This window comes from Phacochoerus africanus, chromosome 2 (genome assembly GCF_016906955.1).
Source record: "Phacochoerus africanus isolate WHEZ1 chromosome 2, ROS_Pafr_v1, whole genome shotgun sequence".
Lineage (NCBI taxonomy): Eukaryota > Metazoa > Chordata > Mammalia > Artiodactyla > Suidae > Phacochoerus > Phacochoerus africanus.
This window is the reverse complement of record NC_062545.1, coordinates 123,262,231-123,283,645: the sequence shown is the minus strand read 5'-3', so window position 1 is coordinate 123,283,645 and position 21,415 is coordinate 123,262,231. Positions and strand designations below refer to the sequence as shown.

General features: G+C 38.9%; 1 protein-coding gene across 6 annotated transcripts in view; it reads left to right on the top strand.

Moving 5' to 3' along the window:
* The window catches only part of USP8 (ubiquitin specific peptidase 8), a 68,302-nt gene that overhangs the window by 42,421 nt on the left and 4,466 nt on the right, over positions 1-21,415 (top strand). For 5 of the 6 annotated variants that reach the window (XM_047766368.1, XM_047766367.1, XM_047766369.1 and 2 more), the window contains 8 exons: positions 1,711-2,295; positions 9,287-9,373; positions 11,202-11,279; positions 11,846-12,108; positions 14,828-15,040; positions 15,752-15,962; positions 17,407-17,643; positions 19,534-19,676. In XM_047766368.1, the coding sequence (XP_047622324.1) occupies positions 1,711-2,295; positions 9,287-9,373; positions 11,202-11,279; positions 11,846-12,108; positions 14,828-15,040; positions 15,752-15,962; positions 17,407-17,643; positions 19,534-19,676 (1,817 nt within the window). The remainder of the gene's footprint in view (positions 1-1,710; positions 2,296-9,286; positions 9,374-11,201; positions 11,280-11,845; positions 12,109-14,827; positions 15,041-15,751; positions 15,963-17,406; positions 17,644-19,533; positions 19,677-21,415) is intronic. The other variant, XM_047766370.1, reaches the window with a different exon arrangement.

Genomic DNA, 21,415 nt, shown 5'->3' with positions numbered 1-21,415 from the left:
CTGGGAAAGTGCACAAAAGTCTTCATGAGAGACTTTGATCAAATTTGAATTTTATCCCATAGCAAAAGGAAACCATTACAGAATTTTAAACCTGAAAGTAACATGGTCATACCTATGCTTTCAAGATGAGTGGAAAAATGGATTGTAAGTTAAGAGGCAAAAAGAGAAGGAACATACAGTTTATCTTGTAAGAACACTGTACATGTTACCAGCAGATATTCTCATTTTTGTTTCAGTAAACTATATTCTCAAGAAATAATCTTAGGGTCTCTTCTAACAATTTTGTAGGGTTAGTATGTCATTAAATTGAGGTGATTACTCAATTTGTAATTAGTATCTTACCTCTTATAAAAGTTGTTATGGAATATTTTATTCCTTCCTTCTGCAACATTTATTTACTGTCAGGCAGTCTCTCCCCTACTCAAGCTTATGTACAGGAGGGAAGAAAGATTTTAAACAAACAATCACAGTTGTTTAATCAGAATCCCAATAAGGGAGTTCCCGTTGTGGCGCAGTGGTTAACGAATCCGACTAGGAACCATGAGGTTGCGGATTCGATCCCTGGCCTTGCTCAGTGGGTTAAGGATCTAGTGTTGCTGTGAGCTGTGGTGTAGGTTGCAGACGTGGCTCGGATCCCGCGTTGCTGTGGCTCTGGTGTAGGCTGGCAGCTACAGCTCTGATTCAACCCCTAGCCTGGGAACCTCCATATGCCACGAGAGCAGCCCAAGAAATGGCAAAAAGACAAAAAAAAAAAAAGAATCCCAATAAGTACTGTGATGGAAAAGAATAGGGTATTATGAATATATAGGGTATATTAGGGGACTTGGCTAGACTTAGGGAATCAGGGAAATCTTTTCTAAGAGAGAGATGTTTAAGCCAAGACCTAATGTTGTGGTGGGCATTTTCTAGATGAACAGCTGATATAAAGGTCTGAGTTGGGAAGGAGCATGGCATCTTTGAGGAATGGTGGGGTGGGGGAGCAGCAAGTATGTCTGGTGTGTACAAGAGTATGAGATAAAATGAGGGAGACAAGCAGAAGTGAGACTACATATGGCCAAACAAGCATGGCAAGGATTTTAGATGCGATCTTAGTACAGGCTGTTTTAAATAAGGTTTTAAGGTATTCCCTGGTAGTGCAGTGCTGTGGCTTAGGTCGCAGCTATGGCTCGACTTTGATCCTTGGCCTTGGAATTTCTGCATGCCACAGGAGCAGCCCCCCCCCCCCCAAAAGATTATTCTGGTAACAGTGTGGAAAAATAAATTTAAAACATCTGAAGTTCTCATTTTTCTGGTTTGACTTAACTATTTGCATGGTGGTCACACCCATGTGTTGTTGGGGGAAATTATGAATTCAGTTTTGTCAGTATGAGGTTTGTGGTATATGGGAGACGCTCACGTTGAGATAATGAATGGGCAATTGGGGACGTGGAGATGGAACTTTAGTCTAGGTATGCCCAGGTCTGGGTTTTATGTTTTAGAACAAACTCTTCATATACAGAACACATCAAGGTATATTAGAAATGTGGAATCAAGAGGACTTAACTGTTTTATGAGAAATTTTGACTTAGGATAATTTATAAATAGATGTTTTGGTACATATTGTATCCACAAAGTGATGGTTCTTTTATCAAAAGTTGATATCAAGAACTGAGGTTAATACATTCCTGGATTTTGACAGAAGCATATGTTTTTCTGTTTTTGTTGATATAGATTGATCGTACTAAAAAACCAGCAGTCAAATTGCCTGAAGATCATAGAGTAAAATCTGAAAGTACAGATCACGAGCAACAGTCTCCTCAGGATGGAAGAGTTGTTCCTGATCGTTCCACAAAACCAATATTCCCCCCTCCAACTGCCATGTTAACAGATGAAGAAAAAGCTCGTATTCATGCAGAAACTGCACTTCTAATGGAGAAAAACAAACAAGAAAAAGAACTCAGAGAAAGGCAGCAAGAGGAACAGAAAGAGAAACTGAGAAGGGAAGAAGAAGAACAAAAAGACAGAAAGAAACAGGAAGCTGAAGAAAATGAAATCACAGAGAAGCAACAAAATGCAAAAGAGCAAATGGAAAAGAGAGAAAGTGAACAGGCCAAGAAAGAAGATAAAGAAACCTCAGCAAAGAAGGGCAGAGAAATAACAGGAGTAAAAAGACAAAGTAAAAGTGAACATGAAACTACCGATGCCAAGAAATCTGTGGAAGACAGGGGGAAGAGGTGTCCAACCCCAGAAATGCAGAAACAGTCAGCAGGAGATATGCCCCATGCTTCTGTGGCAGGAGATTCGGGTTCAGGCAAGGTAAGCAGAAATAGCGCAAATTGCAAACTAACTATAATAAAATGTACATAAGATGATGACTCCAGTAGCATTCCATAAATAGGGCAGATATTTTAAGTGGTTTTCTAGGAGATGGTAGATTTGTACTGATCCACCTGCATTTGCTTACCTACTCTGGTTGGAAATGGAACTGCCTTATGTGTTTATGAAGTGCTTCTCTTTTTGTGGGTTTTTTTTGGGGGGGGGGGGCGGCTGTACTTGTGGCATATGGAAATTCCTTCATGGGTGGGGGATTGAATCCAGGCTGTAGCTGCAACCTATGCCACAGCTGCAGCAACACCAAATCCTTAATCCACTGGACCACAGTGGGAACTGAGTGCATTTTATGTATGTGTGTGTGTGTGTGTGTGTATATATATATATATTTTTTTTTGTCTTTTGTCTTTTGTCTTTTTTTTTTTTTTTAGGGCCACACCTGTGGCATATGGAGGTTCCCAGGCTAGGGGTCCAGTCAGAGCGGTAGCTGCCAGCCTCTGCCACAGCTCATGGCAACGCCAGATCCTTAACCAGCTGAGTGAGGCCAGGAATCAAACTCGAAACCTCATGGTGACTAGTCAAGTTTGTTAACCACTGAGCCACGATGGCAACTCTGTGCATTATATTTTTGATAATCAAAATAAACAGCTACATTCTTCATTTTTATGCTTGATGTATGATCATCAAAAGATTAGAGTGAAATGTAATCTGATCTCAGAATGGAGGAATTAGGCACCAAACTTATATGATGAAGTTTGTATTTGCTTAGAATATGTCTAAAATCAGTGACATTTAGATTAACCAATATTTATCTTTGTGTGTAATGATTTTTTTGGTCAGGTCTATGTCATTTCACTTGTTGATTCATCTAATCAGTAATAGAGGCAGTAACTCCATTAATGTTGTTGCCTTTTTCTGCCCTTGACTATTCCCCAACATTGATTTTAATAATTTTGGAGGAGTTTTTTTTGTTGTTATTTTTTTAACTTAATATAGCATGCATGCTTTTCGTGGGTTTTTTTTGGTCTATTACTCAATTAACAATGCCTTTCCATTTTGAACACCAAATAAATATTTTGCATTTTTTTCTTCCAGTTTTATTGAGTTACAATGACATATAGTGCTGTATAAGTTTAAGATGTACAGCATAATGATTTTACTTATATACAGTATGAAATAATTATAATAAGTTTACTGAATATCCATCATCTTATAGAGATACAAAATTAGTTTTTTAAAGTTTTATGTGTGACAAGAACTCTTAGGATTTACTTTCTTAACATCTTTCTTATATAACATACAGTAGTGTTAATTTTATTAGTTATGTTGTACATTATATCACTAGTACTTATTTATAACTGGAAGTTTATACCTTTTCACTGCCCTCATTCAATTCCCCCTTCCTCTGCCTTCTACCTCCAATAACCACAAATTAAATACTTTTTCTAAGTGTTTGTTTTTGAAGTATAATTGACCTATAACACCATGTTAGTTCCTGTAACATAGCAATTTGGTATTTCTATACCTTTCAAAATGAGGAGTTCCTATTGTGACTCAGTGGAAATGAACCCAACTAGGATCCATAGGATGCTGATTCTACCCCTGGCCTTGCTCAGAGGGTCAGGGATCCAGCATTGCCCGGAGCTGTGGTATAGGTCACAGATGCAGCTCAGATCTGGTGTTGCTGTGGCTGTGGTATAGGCCGGCAGCTGTAGTTCTGATTGGACTCCTAGCCCGGGAACTTCCATATGCTGTGGGTGTGGCCCTAAAAGGCAAAAAAAAAAAATCACTAGGATTAGTCTAGTTATGATATGTGTCACAAGAGATACATAGCTGTTGACTATATTCCCATACTGTATATTTCATCCCTGTGACTTTCCAACTGAAAGTTTGTACCTCTTGCTCTCCCTCACCTATTTCTTTCTCCCCCCAAGCCCTGCTCCTCCCCTCTGGCAACTACCTGTCCTCTGTATCTATACTGTTTCTGTTTTATGTTTGTTCATTTGTTGTTTTTCAGATTACACATATGAATAAAATCATTCAGTATTTGTCTTTCTCAGCTGACTTATTTCACTTAGCGTGATACCCTCTTGGCCCATCCATGTTGTTGTAAATGGCAAGATATCATTCTTTTTTATGGCTGATACTCCATTGTACCACACATCTTCTTTATTCATTCATTTATTGATGGGCTTCTATACCTTGGCTATTATAAATAATGCTCCAGTGAACATAGGGGTGATATGTTTTTTCAAATTAATGTTTTGGTTTTCTTTAGATGTATACCATGGATCACATGGTAGTTCTATTTTTAATTTTTAAAGAAATCTCTATGCTGTTTTCCATAGCTGTTGCACCAATTTATATTCCCACCAGCAGTGCTCTAGGACTCCCTTTTCTCCACATCCTCATCAAAACTTGTCTTTTTGATAATAGCCATTCTGACAGGTGTAAAGTTATATTTCACTGTGGCTTTAATGTGCATTTCCCTGCTGACTAGTGATGTTGAGCATATTTTCACATGCCTGTTGGTCATCTTTGTATCTTCTTTGGAAAAATGTCCATTAAGATTCTTTGCCCATTTTTTTACAGAGTTCCCTTTGTGGCGCAGTGGTTAACGAATCCGACTAGGAACCATGAGGTTGCGGGTTCGATCCCTGCCCTTTCTCAGTGGGTTAATGATCCAGCGTTGCCGTGAGCTGTGGTGTAGGTTGCAGACGCGGCTCGGATCCCACGTTGCTGTGGCTCTGGCATAGGCTGGTGGCTACAGCTCTGATTCGATCCCTAGCCTGGGAACCTCCATGTGCCGTGGGAGTGGCCCAAGAAATGGCAAAAAGACAAAAAAAAAAAAAAAGATTCTTTGCCCATTTTTAAATCAGTTTTGTTTTTTTTGATGTTTCAAAGCTCTATGAATTCTTTGTATATTTTGGATATTAATGCCTTATCAGATCTATTACTTGAAAATATCTTCTCCCACTTAGTAAGTGGCCTTTTCATTTTCTTGATGGTTTCCTTCTCTGTGCAGAAGCTTTTTAATTTGATGTAGTCCCATTTATTTTTGCTTTTGTTTCCTTTGCCTGAGGAGACCTGCAAAAAATATTATCAAGACCAGTGTCAAAGAGTGTACTATCTATGTTTCCTTCTTGATGTTTTATGGTTCCAGGTCTTACATTTAAGTCTTTAATCCTTTTTTTTTTTTTTTGTCTTTTGTCTTTTTAAGGCTGCACCTGCAGCATATGAACATTCCCAGGCTAGGGGTCCAATCAGAGCTGAAGCCAGGGACCTACATCACAGCCACAGCCATAGCAATGTGCAATTCGAGCCATGTCTGCGACCTACACCACAGCTCATGGCAATGCCAGATCCTTAACCTACTGAGCAAGGCCAGGGATTGAACCCACAACCTCATGGTTCCTAGTGGGATTCATTTCTGTTGCACCCTGATGGGAACTTCCTTTAATCCATTTAGAATTCATTTTTGTGCATGTCGTGAGTAGTCTAATTTGATTCTTTGTATTTAGCTGTCCACTTTATCCAAAACCATGTATTTGTTTACTTTTTTGCTTTTGGGGTTTTTTGTTTTACACCTTCTCTCTTGGTTTATTTTTAATATTAATAAAGTGTCAGTGCTCTTTAAATGTTGAACTTCATAATGCATATATACTTTGAATTATTTTGTTCAATAAAAAGCATGGAAAGAAATTATATGCTTCCTTATGTAGCTCAAAGGCCTGATCCATCACTAACACTATTTATTGAAGAGGATCTCTTTTTCTCATTATATATTCTTCCTCCTTTATCATGGATTATTTGCCCAATTAAATGTGTGTTCATTTTTGGGTTCTCCATTTTGTTCAGCTGATCTGTATGTGTCTGTTTTTGTGTCAGTACCATACTGTTTTGATGACTGTGGGTTTGTAGTTGAAATCAGGGAGCATGGTTCCTCCAGTTCTTCTCTTCTTCCTCAGGGTTGCTTTGGCTACTTGGGATCTTTCATGTTCCCATAAACATTTTATAATTATTTATTCTAGTTCTATGGAAAATGTTCTTGGTATTTTGATAGAGATTGCATTGAATCTGTAGATTGCCTTGTGTAGAATGGACATTTTAACAATATTAATTCTTCCAATCCATGAACACATAATATGTGAGCAGATAATATGTCTTTACATCTGTTTGAGTCATCTTCAGTTTCTTTCATCATTATCTTATAGTTTTCTAAGTACATGTCTTTTACCTCCTTAGGTTTATTCCTAGGTATTTTATTCTTTTTAATGCAATTGTAAGTGGGATGGTTTTCTTAATTTTTCTTTGTGACAGTTCATTGTTGGTTTATGGAAATGCAGCAGATTTTGGTATATGAGTTTTGTATCCTGCACCTTTATTGAATTCATTGATGAATTGATGAGCTCTAGTAGTTTTTTGGTGGTGTATTTAGGATTTTCTATTTTTAGTACCATGTCATCTTTAAACAAATGAGTTTTTATAATAGCAAGAACAGCGATAGCCCTTTTTACATTTCATGTAAATGGAAATATATTTTTGGTAGTATGAAAATGAATTCTGATGAAAAGTTAAATACTATCTTTTTTTTTTTTTTTTTACTTTTTAGGGCTACACTTGTGGCATATGGAGGTTCCCAGGCTAGAGGTTGAATCAGAGCTGTAGCGGCCAGCCTACATCACAGCCACAGCAATACAGGATCCAAGCTGTGTCTGTGACCTACACCACAGCTCAGGGCAACGCCAGATCCTTAACCCACTGAGCAAGGCCAGGGATCGAACCTGCGTCCTTATGTATTCTAGTCAGATTCATTAACTGCTGAGCCACAAGAGAAAGTCTGAAATACTATCTTTATTGAACATTAATTTTCATACTTAGGCACCAGTTCACACATATACCAAAATAATAATTCATATTAAGCCACATTTATCCAGGGAACACTTAGCTGCTAACCATAACTGTTAAAGATTCTTGTTGTGGTACAGCAGGTTAAGGATCTAGCTTTGTCTCTGCAGGGGCTTGGGTCACTGCTGAGGCATGGGTTTGATCTCCAGCTCCCACAGTGGATTAAGGATCTGATGTTGCCACAGCTGTGGCTTGGATTTGATCCCTGGCTTGGGAAATTGCATTTGCTGCAGGTGTGGCCAAAAAAAAAAAAAAAAAGCAGCTCCCATGCAGAAACCTTCTAGACACCCGAAGTGAGGGAAATGAAGCCCATGTTCTTAAATTTTTTAACTTTATTCATAGGAGAATCCAAAGTTAGGTGCTTTTACAATTTAAATATCATTCATCATATAGCTGCTATATGCCAGGTATTTTTTTTCTAAATTATCTTACTTGTTCTTCCTAATGTTAATTCTATGAGGTATTCAATTGACAAATGAAATTGAAGCTTAGAAGTTAAGTAATTTGCCTATAAATCCATATGCAGTTAAATTCCAAAGGTACTTTCTATCTTGATATCCGTAGGGGCAGGCAGTCTTAAGAACTTAAAACATTCATATTTCTGGGGTCATTTAGAATAGATGCCAAACGTCCCACCTACAAGTCTAAATTGTTCTGAGATGATCAAGTTTCCTTTTTTATGTTTCCTATAATGTTGCATTAATTATATGGTCATTTTAAAAGTAGGCAAAATACATAATTTATTCTGGAATACATTTTATTTAAATTATCATAATTTTAACAAGTTTTTACTATACTGTAGTGGGGTTTTTTTGCTTTTTTTTGTTTGTTTTGTTTTGTTTTTTGTCTTTTGTCCTTTTAGGGCTGCACCAGCAGCATATGGAGGTTCCCAGGCTAGGGGTTGAATCGGAGCTCTTGCTGCCAGCCCATGCCAGAGCCACAGCAACGCCAGACCCGAGCTATCTCTGCAACCTACACCACAGCTCACGGCAGTGCCAGATCCTTAACCCACTGAGCAAGGCCAGGGATCGAACCCACAACGTCATGGTTCCTAATCGGATTGGTTTCTGCTGCACCACCACAGGAACTCCTATAGTGTTTTTTTAATATAAAACTAAAGTGAATTTTTTAAAGAAACTGTAGTAAGTTCTAAGAGGTATAAAATGGATTTTTTGGATTTCCTGCTGTGGCACAGAGGGTTAATGATCTGGTATTGTCTCTGTGGCTTTGTGGGGTCAATCCCCAGCCCAGCACAATGGGTTAGGGATCCAGTGTTGCCACAGCTGTGGCATAGGTTGCAGCTGTGGCTTGGATTTGATCCCTGGCCTGGGAATTTCCATATGCCACAGGTGCAGCTGAAAAAGTAAATAACTAAATGAAAATAAAATGGGTTTTACATTTTTGAATATTGCTTTGTATGAAATTCTATAATCTCTTCATTCTCTTTAATACTTATTGATTTTAGAGCATGACCACTTTCAAGGTAACCAAAATCATAAGATACTTAAATAAAAGGATAGTGTTTATGGAGGCCATGATTTACATCTTTTTCCCCCAAACTGATTCATCAGAGTTTCTTAGCTCTTTACCTTTTGTGTTAAGAAATGCCATATGGGCCCTACCACCTTTAATTAAAATATCTCATTTCACAATAAAATCAAACTCTTCAGGAGCTCCCATGGCGGCACAACAGAAACAAATCTGACCAGGAACCATGAGTTTGCAGGTTCGATCCCTGGCCTCACTTGGTGGGCTAAGAATCTGGCGTTGCCGTGAGCTGTGACGTAGGTCTCAGATGCGGCTCAGATCTGGCATTGCTGTGGCTGTGGTGTAAGCTGACAGCTGTAGCTCTGATTGGACCCTCCATATGCCGCAAGTGCAGCCCTAAAAACAAAACAAAACAAAAAGATATATATATATATATAACTCTTCAGAGCCTCTTTTTTTGTTTTGTTTTTTTTCTTTGTACTTTCAGTCTGATGGATTTGCTTGTATTAGCTAGTTATAGGTAGGTTTATATTGAAGGAAAGTTAGTCTTATTTCACTTCTGATTGTAATAATTTTACAGCTTGTTAAGATTAAAGGACAGCCAGAAAGTGGAATTCTAAAAACTGGAACTTTTAGAGAGAATACAGAAGACACCGAAAGAAATAAAGTAAGCAGTGGTTCATTGGGGGAAAAACATAGATTATAACCATGCAGTCCTCTCTCTACCATATCCTCATCCTTCATCTTAAGATCTCTGAGGGAATTTTTGCATTCTTTGGTAGCTTTTTTGTTTGTTTTTATATGTTTGATCCATTTATATGCTAAAGGGAATAGATGCTTGTCTTCCTATTTAAAGAATAATGGATATTCAAACCATTTTCTGAAATTGAAAGATGCTTATTAGGCCTTACTGTATGATCCATCAATTCTAGTTCTGGACATACACCCAAAAGGATTGAAAGTAAAGAATTTCCATTGTTGCTCAGCAGAAGCAAAGCCTACTAGTATCCAGGAGGATGCGGTTTCAATCCCTGGCCTCGCTCAGTGGGCTAAGGATCCAGCATTGCTGTGAGCTGTGACATGGCTTGGATCCCGCATTGCTGTGGCTGTGGCATAGGCTGGTAGCTGCAGCTCTGATTTGCCCCCCAGCCTGGGAACTTCCATATGCTGAGGGTGCAGCTCTAAAAAAAAAGGACCAAAAAAAAAAGGATTGAAAGTGGATTCATTCTCAAAATACATTTATACACCTATGTTCATAGAGTATTATTCATAATAGCCAAAGAATGAAGCAGCCCAAATATCTATTAACAGATGAATATATTAAAAATGTAGTGTGTACATAAAATGGAATATTATTCAGCCTTAAAAAAGCAGTTCTGACATGGGTGAACCTTGAAGACATTATACTAAGTTAAACAAGCCAGTCACAAGAGGACAAATGTTCTTTGATTCCATTTATATAGGGTACTTAAAACAGTTAAATTCATAGAGACAGGAAGTACAGTGGTGGTTGCCAGGGACCTTAGGAAGAGTCAGGAGTTGTTTAAATGGGTACAGAGTTTCAGTTTTGCAAGATGAAGAGACCTTTGGAGATTGGTAGCACAGCAACATGACTGTACTTAATGCCACTTACCTGTACATGAAAAAATGGTCAAGATGGTAAATTTTATGTTATGTATATTTCATCACAATTTAAAATTTAGGCCTTTATAAGACATCTTTGCCTTTTTTTATTTAAGAGCTTTCTTGAGGTATAATTTGCATCTCATAGAATTTACCCATTTTTAGTGTACAGTTCAGTGATTTCAGTTTGGAGTTGTGAAATATTTTTTACTTAGTCCAGTTTTAGAACATTTCCATTACACCAGCAAGATCTCTGTGCCTGGTCATAGTCACTCCCCACTCCTGCCTTTCAGCCCAGGCAACCATGAATCTAATCTTTTGTCTCCATAGATTTGCCTCCTAGGCATTTCATATAACTGAAACATATGCATATATAGTCTTTTGTATATGTCTTCTTTTGAATTTTTTGAGATTCATCTATATTGTACCATATATTAGTTGTTTACTGCTTTTGTTGCTGAGTGTAGTATTCCCTTGTGTGGATATACCACATTTGATGGACCTTCAATTGCTTCTGCTTTGGGCTGTTAGGAATAATGCTGCTATGGACATTTGCATCCAAGTCTTTGTGTAGAAATATATTTTCATTTCTTTTGGGTTGACACTTAGAAATGAATTGTCTTTACATTTTTGGGTCTTTTTAGAAAAAGTGTTAAAAGCCACCATCATTATAAGCTTGTGCACACACACTCCTTCCCCTTGCTGTGACAGTTTTCAGCCTTTGAGAAAGCATGTATGTTTCCTCATCTTTGAACTTGTTTTAAAAAGGATTTAGAGCAGCCAGCATAGGCTTTTTGGTTCTTTAGTGTACCAGCAGCTTAAGTTTGTATATGACAAAATTTAATTTAAAAACAATTTTTTTTTTAAACTAGACCCGAGAGCCTTTGACAAGAGCACGAAGTGAAGAAATGGGGAGGATCGTACCAGGACTGCCTTCAGGCTGGGCCAAGGTAAAACTAAAAATTTGCATAGAAATAAATAACATGGTCACTGTTTTTGCTTGTTTGTTTTTCGGCCACACTGTGGCAAGTGAAAATCCCTGGGCCAGGGATTGAACCCACGCCACAGCAGTGACCCAAAACACAATGGTGACAGTGCCAGATCCTTAACCTGCTGCACCCCAAGAGAACTCCACGTTGTCACTTTTTTGTTTTTGTTTTTTAAAAACTCATTTGTTTATTCTGCATCTTCTCTAATGCAGAGTTGATTCTGTTTCTTCGTTATAGAAGACATAATTCATTTCTCTAATTACAGCAGGGTTATATTTCTCAATATCCAGTCTGGGATTCTGGCTACAATATGAGCATCCTGGCATTTGTCATTTAGAAACAGTGTATCACTTTAAAACTTAAAGTTCTTTGGAAGTTGAATTGTAAAAGTGATTATCACCATTTTATTGAAATTGTTTTAATCCAAAAGTAAATTTAGCAGTGGAATACTTTTGATTTTTGTTGTTGTTGTTGTTGTTCACCTAACATTCATTGTTTTGATCTGTGTTTTTCTTCCCCCATCTAAGTTTCTTGATCCCATCACTGGAACTTTTCGTTACTATCATTCACCCACCAATACTGTTCACATGTATCCACCGGAAATGGCTCCTTCATCTGCGCCTCCTTCCACCCCTCCAACTCATAAAGCCAAGCCACAGATTCCTGCTGAGCGGGACAGGGAACCATCCAAACTGAAGCGCTCCTACTCCTCCCCAGATATAACCCAGGCCATCCAAGAGGAAGAGAAGAGGAGGCCAACAGTGACACCAACAGTTAATCGGGAAAACAAGTAAGTTTATCCTAACTCCTGGAAATAGAATAATCTGCTATATTTGAAAACTTTTACTGTAAACATATCAGCTTCCTCATGTTAGGGAGTCAGAAATTAATGTGGATGGATATCCCAGCTGTTGTTGTTTACTGTAGAGGAAAAAAAGTGTTAAATGCATTAAATATGCTTGGTTTTTCTTCCAAATGCTAACTTATATCACAGAAGTTTATCATAAATAAGTATTAACATAGACATAAAGGTATACAGCTTGTTACATTTTAAGGGAGCATGCCAGACTATCTAGATGTTGTTCATAAACTTCCTGTGATTCTGTCTCCCTTTGAGGACCATAATTTATAGGATTTTTGAGGATGTCTGGTTGCAGCTCTCAAATTCCCACCTTTTTCTAAAACTCAGCCAGTAACATGGGAAAACATTTATGTAGTATTAAAATAATTGGCATTGTGCTGTATATCAACTTCTAATCTTTATTCTGTTCCCTTTTCCTTTGTTGCTTTTCTGTTACTCTATTCACAAGTGATGATCAGTAGGTTCATTTAAGTTTCCCCAAACAGTATCTCACTTAGATGTATTCCTGGCTTTATCCCTTCTATTGAATACCCTAATGCTCCTGGCTTATGATTGGTAAGGTTATGAGAAGATAGTTACTTGTACTTACACTTTTGATCATTAATTTTAAGGGATGTAAACTAGATGGACGTGAAAATAAATGGATTTTTCTGTTTGTAATATACATTCTCTTAATTGCTAAGGAATTCTAATAACTAGGCTATCTTTTTGGCCCCTTTAGTAACTAACACTTCCCCCTGAAAACTTACCCTGCTAGGTGGGGAGTTACCTCGAGGAGATTTTGTAAATTTTATAAATGTAGTTATAGATTGTAGGGCCCACTATTAAAACTGGTAAGATTTAATTCCTTCTTGAGTCATCATTCTTTTTTTTTTTATTTATGTATTTATTTTTGGTCTTTCTGCTATTTCTTGGGCTGCTCCTGCAGCATATGGAGGTTCCCAGGCTAGGGGTCGAATTGGAGCTGCAGCCACCAGCCTACGCCAGAGCCACAGCAACGCTGGATCCAAGCCGCATCTGCAACCTACACCACAGCTCACGGCAATGCCGGATCATTAACCCACTGAGCAAGGGCAGGGACCGAACCCGCAACCTCATGGTTCCTAGTCGGATTCATTAACCACTGCGCCACGACGGGAACTCCCCTTCTTGAGTCATCATTCTTAATAAAGTTTGTTAATTTTAAGTTAAAAACTAGCATATGCAGTTTTTTATATGTACTGAACAGAGCATATGAGTGCATACACCTAGATGTGTAAAGAAAAGCTAACTGAAATATAGTTAAATCTGTTCTCAGTATTCCTTTCAGAGGTGGAAATATGCTTAGGATTGATCATAAAAGACTTATCAAGGAGGAGTTTTCTTAATGCTGTAGCAATTCTAGAAGTTCCACATGTAAGTCAAGTACACTAAAGTAACAAAAATCTTAGAGGCATCCCCTATTCCAGTGCTGTGCACTAGACATGTAGGTGGAAACATTCTGTATATGTGCTATCCAGTATGGCAGTGGCTATTTTGAATTGTGGCTGGTATAACTAAACAGCTGAATTTTATTTATTTTTATTTTTTATTTTTGCTTTTTAAGGCCACACCTGCAGCATATGGAAGTTCCCAGACTAGTGGTCGAATCAGAGCTGGAGCTGCGGGCCTATACCACAGACACAGCAACACAGGATCCAAGCCACATCTGCAACCTGCACCAGAGCTGATAGCAATGCTGGATCCTTAACCCACTGAGCAAGTCCAGGGATTGAATCCACATCCTTAGGGATACTAGTTGGGCTCATTACCACAGAGCCACAACCAGGACTTCCAGTAGCTGAATTTTATGAGGCTTTTTTTTTTTTTTTTTTGCCTTTTGTTGTTGTTGCTATTTCTTGGGCCGCACCTGCGGCATATGGAGGTTCCCAGGCTAGGGGTTGAATAGGAGCTGTAGCCACCGGCCTACGCCAGAGCCACAGCAACGCGGGATCCGAGCCGCGTCTGCAACCTACACCACAGCTCACGGCAACGCCGGATCCTTAACCCACTGAGCAAGGGCAGGGACCGAACCCGCAACCTCATGGTTCCTAGTCGGATTCGTTAACCACTGCGCCACAACGGGAACTCCTGAATTTTAAATTTTATTTTAAATTTATGTAGCCACCTGTGGCTTGCAGCTACTATCATATTTGTCAGCATGGCTCTAGACTTTAGGTTCTAGTACCCAAATAACCTCTGCCTCCTTGATAAATACTCCACAATGATAAATAGATATGCCTATTCTGATTCCTTATTTGGCATTCTGGTCGAATTTAATATTTGATAGTGCTGAACGTCCCGGGATCATTTAAAGAAGTCTGAAAGGGCCTTCTCTAATGGAAGACTACCTGCTCATGAGAAGCCAGAGAATCTATCTCAATGTATTTGTAAAAATTACCATGAACTCAAATGAGAGGTTAAAGGTATTTGTTTCATGGGAGGGTCATAGAATATAATGAGTTTTACCTAGATACTGAATGTCCTGTAAGACCCAGAACGTTATAAGTATTGGTAGGATTACTGTGTACTGTGGTACAGATGCTGAAGTTTGCTGCCCTCTGTAGTGTGAACTTTAATTTCACATGCTGTGCATTTTAAGGTATCTTGAACACTTTTTCTTCCTTAGGCCAACAAGCTACCCTAAAGCTGAGATCACAAGGCTTTCTGCTTCTCAGATTCGAAACCTGAATCCTGTTTTTGGAGGATCTGGACCAGCTCTCACTGGACTTCGTAATTTAGGAAATACTTGTTACATGAACTCAATACTGCAGTGCCTATGTAATGCTCCACATTTGGCTGATTATTTCAACCGCAACTGTTATCAGGAAGATATTAATAGGTAAAGAAACTTCATACTTTTTGCTATATAATACTAAAAGAGTGATCTAATCACACTTCCTTGCCACTCAGTTCCAGAGATCTCAAATTAGGAAAGAGGAAAATATCTTTATTCTTAAGAACAATGTAGAGGAGTTCCCATCGTGGCTCAGTGGTAACGAACCTGACTAGTATTCATGAGGATGTGGGTTTGATCCCTGGGCTCACTTAGTAGGATAAGGATCTGGCGTTGCTGTGAGCTGTGGTATAGGTCGCAGATGCAGCTTGGATCCCTGTTGCTGTAGCTGTGGTGTAGCCCAGCAGCTGTAGCTCTGATTCAGTGCCTGGCCTGGGAACTCCCATATGCCACATGTGCAGCCCTAAAAATATTAAAAAAAAAAAAAAAAGAACAATATAGAGAAAACTTCCTCTGATTGGTAAAGGACAGACAGGAAAGGAATAGTGCAACAAGGCAGAACCTTACTGTCAAACTGGAGCTTGTTGATAAGGAAGAGGAGACTCTGCAGGGCTGGCCCCCAAAAGAAACAAGTTGGAGGGTTGTAATCTAAGTAAGATCAGATAAGTATTTAGTAATAAACTTATGAATAAGTATTTTAGTGTAGGGTCATATATTACAGTATGTGAATAATCTTGATAACAGGAATCCACTGTGCCTTGGCTTTTTATAATTTCCTTTATTGTTTTTTTTGTAACATTAATTTTATTTGCAAAGGTCAAATTTGTTGGGGCATAAAGGTGAAGTAGCAGAAGAATTTGGCATAATCATGAAAGCCCTGTGGACAGGACAGTACAGGTATATCAGTCCAAAAGACTTCAAAATCACCATTGGCAAGATCAATGACCAATTTGCTGGATACAGCCAGCAAGATTCACAAGAACTGCTTCTTTTCCTGATGGATGGTCTCCATGAAGATCTTAATAAAGTAAGAAATTTGATTTTTCTAAGTTACAAAGGTTCTTTAGGCTTTTTTTTACCAATGTATTCATAGCAATTTAAAATTATAGTTGGCAGAGTTTCCATTGTGGCTCAGCAGGTTAAGGACCCAACATTGTCTCTTGTGAGGATTCAGGTTTGATCCCAGGCCTGGCTGATTGGGTTAAGGATCTAGTGCTGCCACAAGCTGTGGCGCAGACGTCAGCTGCAGCTCCAACTCAACCCCAAGCTGGGGAACTTCTGTATGCTGCAGGTGTAGCCATAAAAAGAAAAATAAAAAATCAGAGTTGGTAATTGTTACATGCTAAAGTATTCAAATCTAGTGCCTTTGTACTATGGCATGGAACTTTAAAATAAATATTTGTAATAGGTCTAATATTTGAAAGGAAGTGTATACAATTTGTATTTATTTACTAAAATGTTTGCAGGTTGTATTATTTTGAGAAATTTGTAACTATTGTGTAAATTTGTAAAAATAGTTGTTGGAGATACTATGTTTGTGACCCACATGACCAAGTGATCCATGCAAAAAGTTATTACTGATGCATCTATCGCTACATAAATATCTTCTTTTTTTTTTTTAGGGCCACACTCACAGCATATGGAAGTTCCCAGGCTAGGGGGTCAAAACAGCTGTAGCCACCCACGATCTGAGACACATCTGCGACCTGCACCACAGCTCATAGCAATGCCAGAACCTTCAACCCACAGAGCAAGGCCAGGGATCAAACCCACATCCTCATGGATACTAGTTGGATTTGTTTCCACTGAGCCACAACAGGAACTCCAATAACTAATCTTTATCTCTGTATATTATGGCTTTTTTTTTTTTTTTTCCTCTTTGGCCGCACTCATGACATGCTGAGGTTTTGAGGTCAGGTATCAAACCCTTGCCACAACAGTGACTGGAGCCACAGCAGTGACAATGCTGGATCCTTAACCTGCTGTGCCACCAGGGGACTCCTGTGTCTTCTTTTTAGTACCAAGCTGTCCTCTCTCTTTCAGATACCTTTGGGATAGCCTTACCAACAAATACACACACACACGTATATACATATACGTATATATGTATGTGCGTAAATATACGCATGTTGTATGTATCTATATGTGTATTTGTATGTGGAGACAGAGTATCCATGCAATAAGGCAGAACCCAGAATAACATGTTTTATTGTTGCCCTTTCTCTTCTCAAAAGATTTTTCAGCTTTTTAAATAAAAATTTATTAAGAGATTACAATATGTTGCACCCTTTTGATAAAGTGGGTTTTGGTTTTCTGGAAAGTTTTTTGGTAGCATTTGAGATTAGCACTCCCTTAAGGAGAGCACCAGAAGTGTTCCTAAGTCTCAAAGTGTTTATATTTAATATACTCTTTTCAATTTTATATAAATGTTGACTTGAGATATTAATATAGAATTTAAATCTTATTTCCAGGCTGATAATCGGAAGAGACATAAAGAAGAAAATAATGATCATCTTGATGACTTTAAAGCTGCAGAATATGCTTGGCAGAAACACAAGCAGCTCAATGAATCTATCATTGTTGCACTTTTTCAGGGTCAGTTTAAATCCACAGTACAGTGCCTCACTTGTCACAAAAAGTCTAGGACATTTGAGGCCTTCATGTATTTGTCTCTACCACTAGCATCTACAAGTAAATGTACATTACAGGTAAGTTTAAAATTGAGAGAAAGTGATTTGTTGAAGAAAAATTTTGCTTATACGGTATACTTTATTCAGCAGTTTATTTCTGTTTTTTTTTTTTTTTTCCTGTACTGGCAGCATGCAAAAGTTCTTGGGCCAGGAATTGAACCAGTGCCACAGCAGTGACAATGCCATATCCCAAACCCTTTGTGCTACCAGGGAATTCCTATCTCTGTTCATTACCCCATAAACATTTTATAGGCTAAAACTCAAACAAAAATTTTGTTTTAATTAGGCCTGTATAAGTTAAATTAGCTTTAAAAAATAAAGAATATTCCTTTTTTCTTGTTTTGCTTTTTAGGGCCACACCTGCAGCATTTGGAAGTTTGGGCTACGGGTTGAATCGGAGCTGCAGCTGCCGGCCTACACAACAGACACAGCAACGCAGGATCCAGGCCATGTCTGTGACCTACACCACAGCTCACAGCAATGCCAGATCTTTAACCCACTAAGCAAGGCCAGGGATCAAACCTGCATCCTCATGGATACTAATCCATTTTGTTTCTGCTGAGCCACAACGGGAACTCCTGAAATATTCCTTTTTAAGATATTTTCCTATTAAATATTCTTTTAGAGTTGATAATAGTTTTTTTCGAAGTATAGTTGATTTAGGAGTTACCATTGTGGTGCAGCAGAAATGAATCTGACTAGCAACTGTGAGGTTGCAGGTTCGATCCCTGGCCTCAATCAGTGTGTTAAGGATCCAGTGTTGCCATGAGCTGTGGTGTAGGTTGCAGATGCGGCTCCGATCCTCCGTTGCTATGGCTGTGGCAGAGACTAAAGGCTGTAGCTCCGATTTTACCGCTAGCCTGGAAACCTCCATATGCCATGGGTTTGGCCCTAAAACAAAAACAAAAACAAAAAACCCGAAAGGCAAAGTATAGTTGATTTACAGTGTTGTGTCAATTTCTGCTTATATAGCAAAGTGACCCAATTGTACATATATAGACATTCTTTTTCTCATATTCCATCATGTTCTATCACAAAAGATTGGGTGTAGTTCCCTGTGCTGTACAGTGGGATCTCAATTGCTTATCCATTGTAAATGTAATAGTTTGCATCTCCATAATAATGTTTTTTAAAGTTTGATTTTATTGAAAAAAAGTTTTAAAAGTTAATTGGGTTGCTGCAAGCTACAGCATAGGTTGCAGATGCGGCTCAGATCTGGCGTGGCTGTGCAGTAGGCCAGCAGCTGCAGCTCCAATTTGATCCCCAGCCTAGGAACTTCCATATGCCGAAGGTGCAGCCCTAAAAAGAAAAAAAAAGTTAATTTGGAGTTCCCTGGTGGCTCAGCAGATTAAGGATCCTGCATTGTCACTGCTGTGTCTCAGGTTGCTGCTGTGGTGCAGGTTTGATCCCTGGCCTGGGAACATACACATGCTATGGGTGAGGCCAAAAAAAAAAAGTTAATTTGGAAAATTGTATGTTGACTTTAATTTAGGTCCACTTTTTCTAAGAATCTGCTCTTCATGGTGGTATCAAATAAATACCTGTCTTGCACACAAGAGCAGTGTAACTTAGAGAACTTGTTGAGAACTTTGGTGTTAACTCCCTCACAGTCCTTTCTTCCAGCATAACTTCCTGAGCCCACCAGGTGGAAGTCCTTCCTCAGTTCTTTCAGGACATGCAGGGCTTCTTCCCTTCACCATAGGCAGCACTACCACTCATTAAACTTTTTGTCATTGTCAGCTCCCATCTGTGCTTCTCACTAGATCATAAACTTTGTGGGGGGCAGGACCTGTTTTGTAATAGTTGACTCTTGTATTCCTCATTCTTGCCCAAGTATACTGAATAGGTGCTTTGTGATACAGTGTTGAAGAAATGAATTAAGTACATTTTACTTGTTTTTGCCACCAGGATTGCCTTAGATTATTTTCCAAAGAAGAAAAACTCACAGATAACAACAGGTTTTACTGCAGTCATTGCAGAGCTCGACGGGATTCCCTAAAAAAGATAGAAATCTGGAAGTTGCCACCTGTACTTTTAGTGCATCTGAAACGGTATGGTACACTTTAGATGAAGGAATTCTAAGTCTTTTTATTCTAAACACTTTTGTATTGCCTGCTTAGGGTGTTTAACAAAGGAAGATTATCTGGTTAGAATATCTCTAGGGGGAGTTCCCGCTTTGGTGCAGCAGGGTAATTATCCAGCTTGTCTCTCTGGAGGCACAAGTTCGATCCCCTGCCCAGCGTCTTAGGTTAAGAATCTGGCGTTGCCACAGCTGTGGCATAGGTCAGAGCTCCAGCTCAGATTTGATCCTTGGCCCAAGAACTTCCATATGCTGCTAATGTGGCTGAAAAAAAAATAAAAAGGATACCTCTAAGGAAATAAGGCAGAAACTAGAGTGATGAAACTCTAGTTCACCTCAGTGTTTGTAATAACAGAGCAAAATGACAGCACCACTTTTTCATGTTATTCCATCTTTAAAAATCAATGAAAGTAAAACATTTCAAATGTAAAAATTTTAAATCATTACAAAACATTCAGTGAAAATATAGAAATAATGTTATATTGTATAACTAATACATTAGCAGATAAAATATCTCATTTAAACAAAGATTTAATACAGTGCTGAAAATGAAATACATTAGTTTTTTAAAAGTGTGATTTTTAAAGCTAAAATGTTAAGGAAGCCATTGTAGAGTGCAGGCATATTTTTGTCCAGATGTTTCCAGCCAATGAAAAAGATCTGGCCCTATAGCAGTAGAAGAGTAGTGGCAGGAGTTCCTGTCGTGGGGTAATGGAAACAAATCCAGCTAGTATCCATGAGGACTTGGGTTTGATCCCTGGCCTTACTCAGTGGGGTTAAGGATCTGGTGTTGCCGTGAGCTGTGGTGTAGGTCACAGACATGGCTTGGAGTCCCTGTGGCTGTGGTGTAGGCTGGTTGCTGCAGCTCCGATTAGACCCCTAACCTGGGAACCTCCATGTGCCTTGGGTGCAGCCCTAAAAAGCAAAAACAAAAACAAGAGTAGTGGCAAGAGAGTTATAAAGCATGCCAGGTCTTCTGCTGTGATTCTTTGTCTTTGTGGTATCCACCTGTGGAGTAATAACTTCGAGTCATTTTTTGGAAAAACTTTTTTTTTTTTTTGTCTTTTGCCCTTTTGGGGTTGCACCCATGGCATATGGAGGGAGGCGAGGCCAGGGATCAAACCTGAAACCTCATGGTTCCTAGTCTGATTTGTTTCTGCTGTACCACAACGGGAAATCCTGGAAAAACTTTTTTTTTTTTTTTGGCTGCATCAGTGGCATGCAGAAGTTCCCAGGCCACGGATCGAATCCAAGCCACAGCAGTGACAATGCTAAGTCCTTAACCACAAGGCCACCAGGGAACACCTAGATAAACTTTAAAAATTTTATCTTGGAGTTCCCGTCGTGGCGCACTGGTTAACAAATCCGACTAGGAACCATGAGGTTGCGGGTTCGGCCCCTGGCCTTGCTCAGTGGGTTAAGGATCCGGCGTTGCTGTGAGCTGTGGTGTAGGTCACAGACGCGGCTCGGATCCTGCGTTGCTCTGACTCTGGCGTAGGCCAGCGGCTACAGCTCCGATTCAACCCCTAGCCTGGGAACCTTCATATGCCACGGGAGTGGCCCAAGAAATGGCAGAAAGACAAAAAAAAAAAAAAAGTTTTATCTTTATTGAGAGCTCTAATATTTGTTTCAAAGAAAGGATTTCTTTTTAATTTTTTGTATAATGTTATATTATTGGAGATTCTTAGGCAGTTACATATGTTTTTTGGG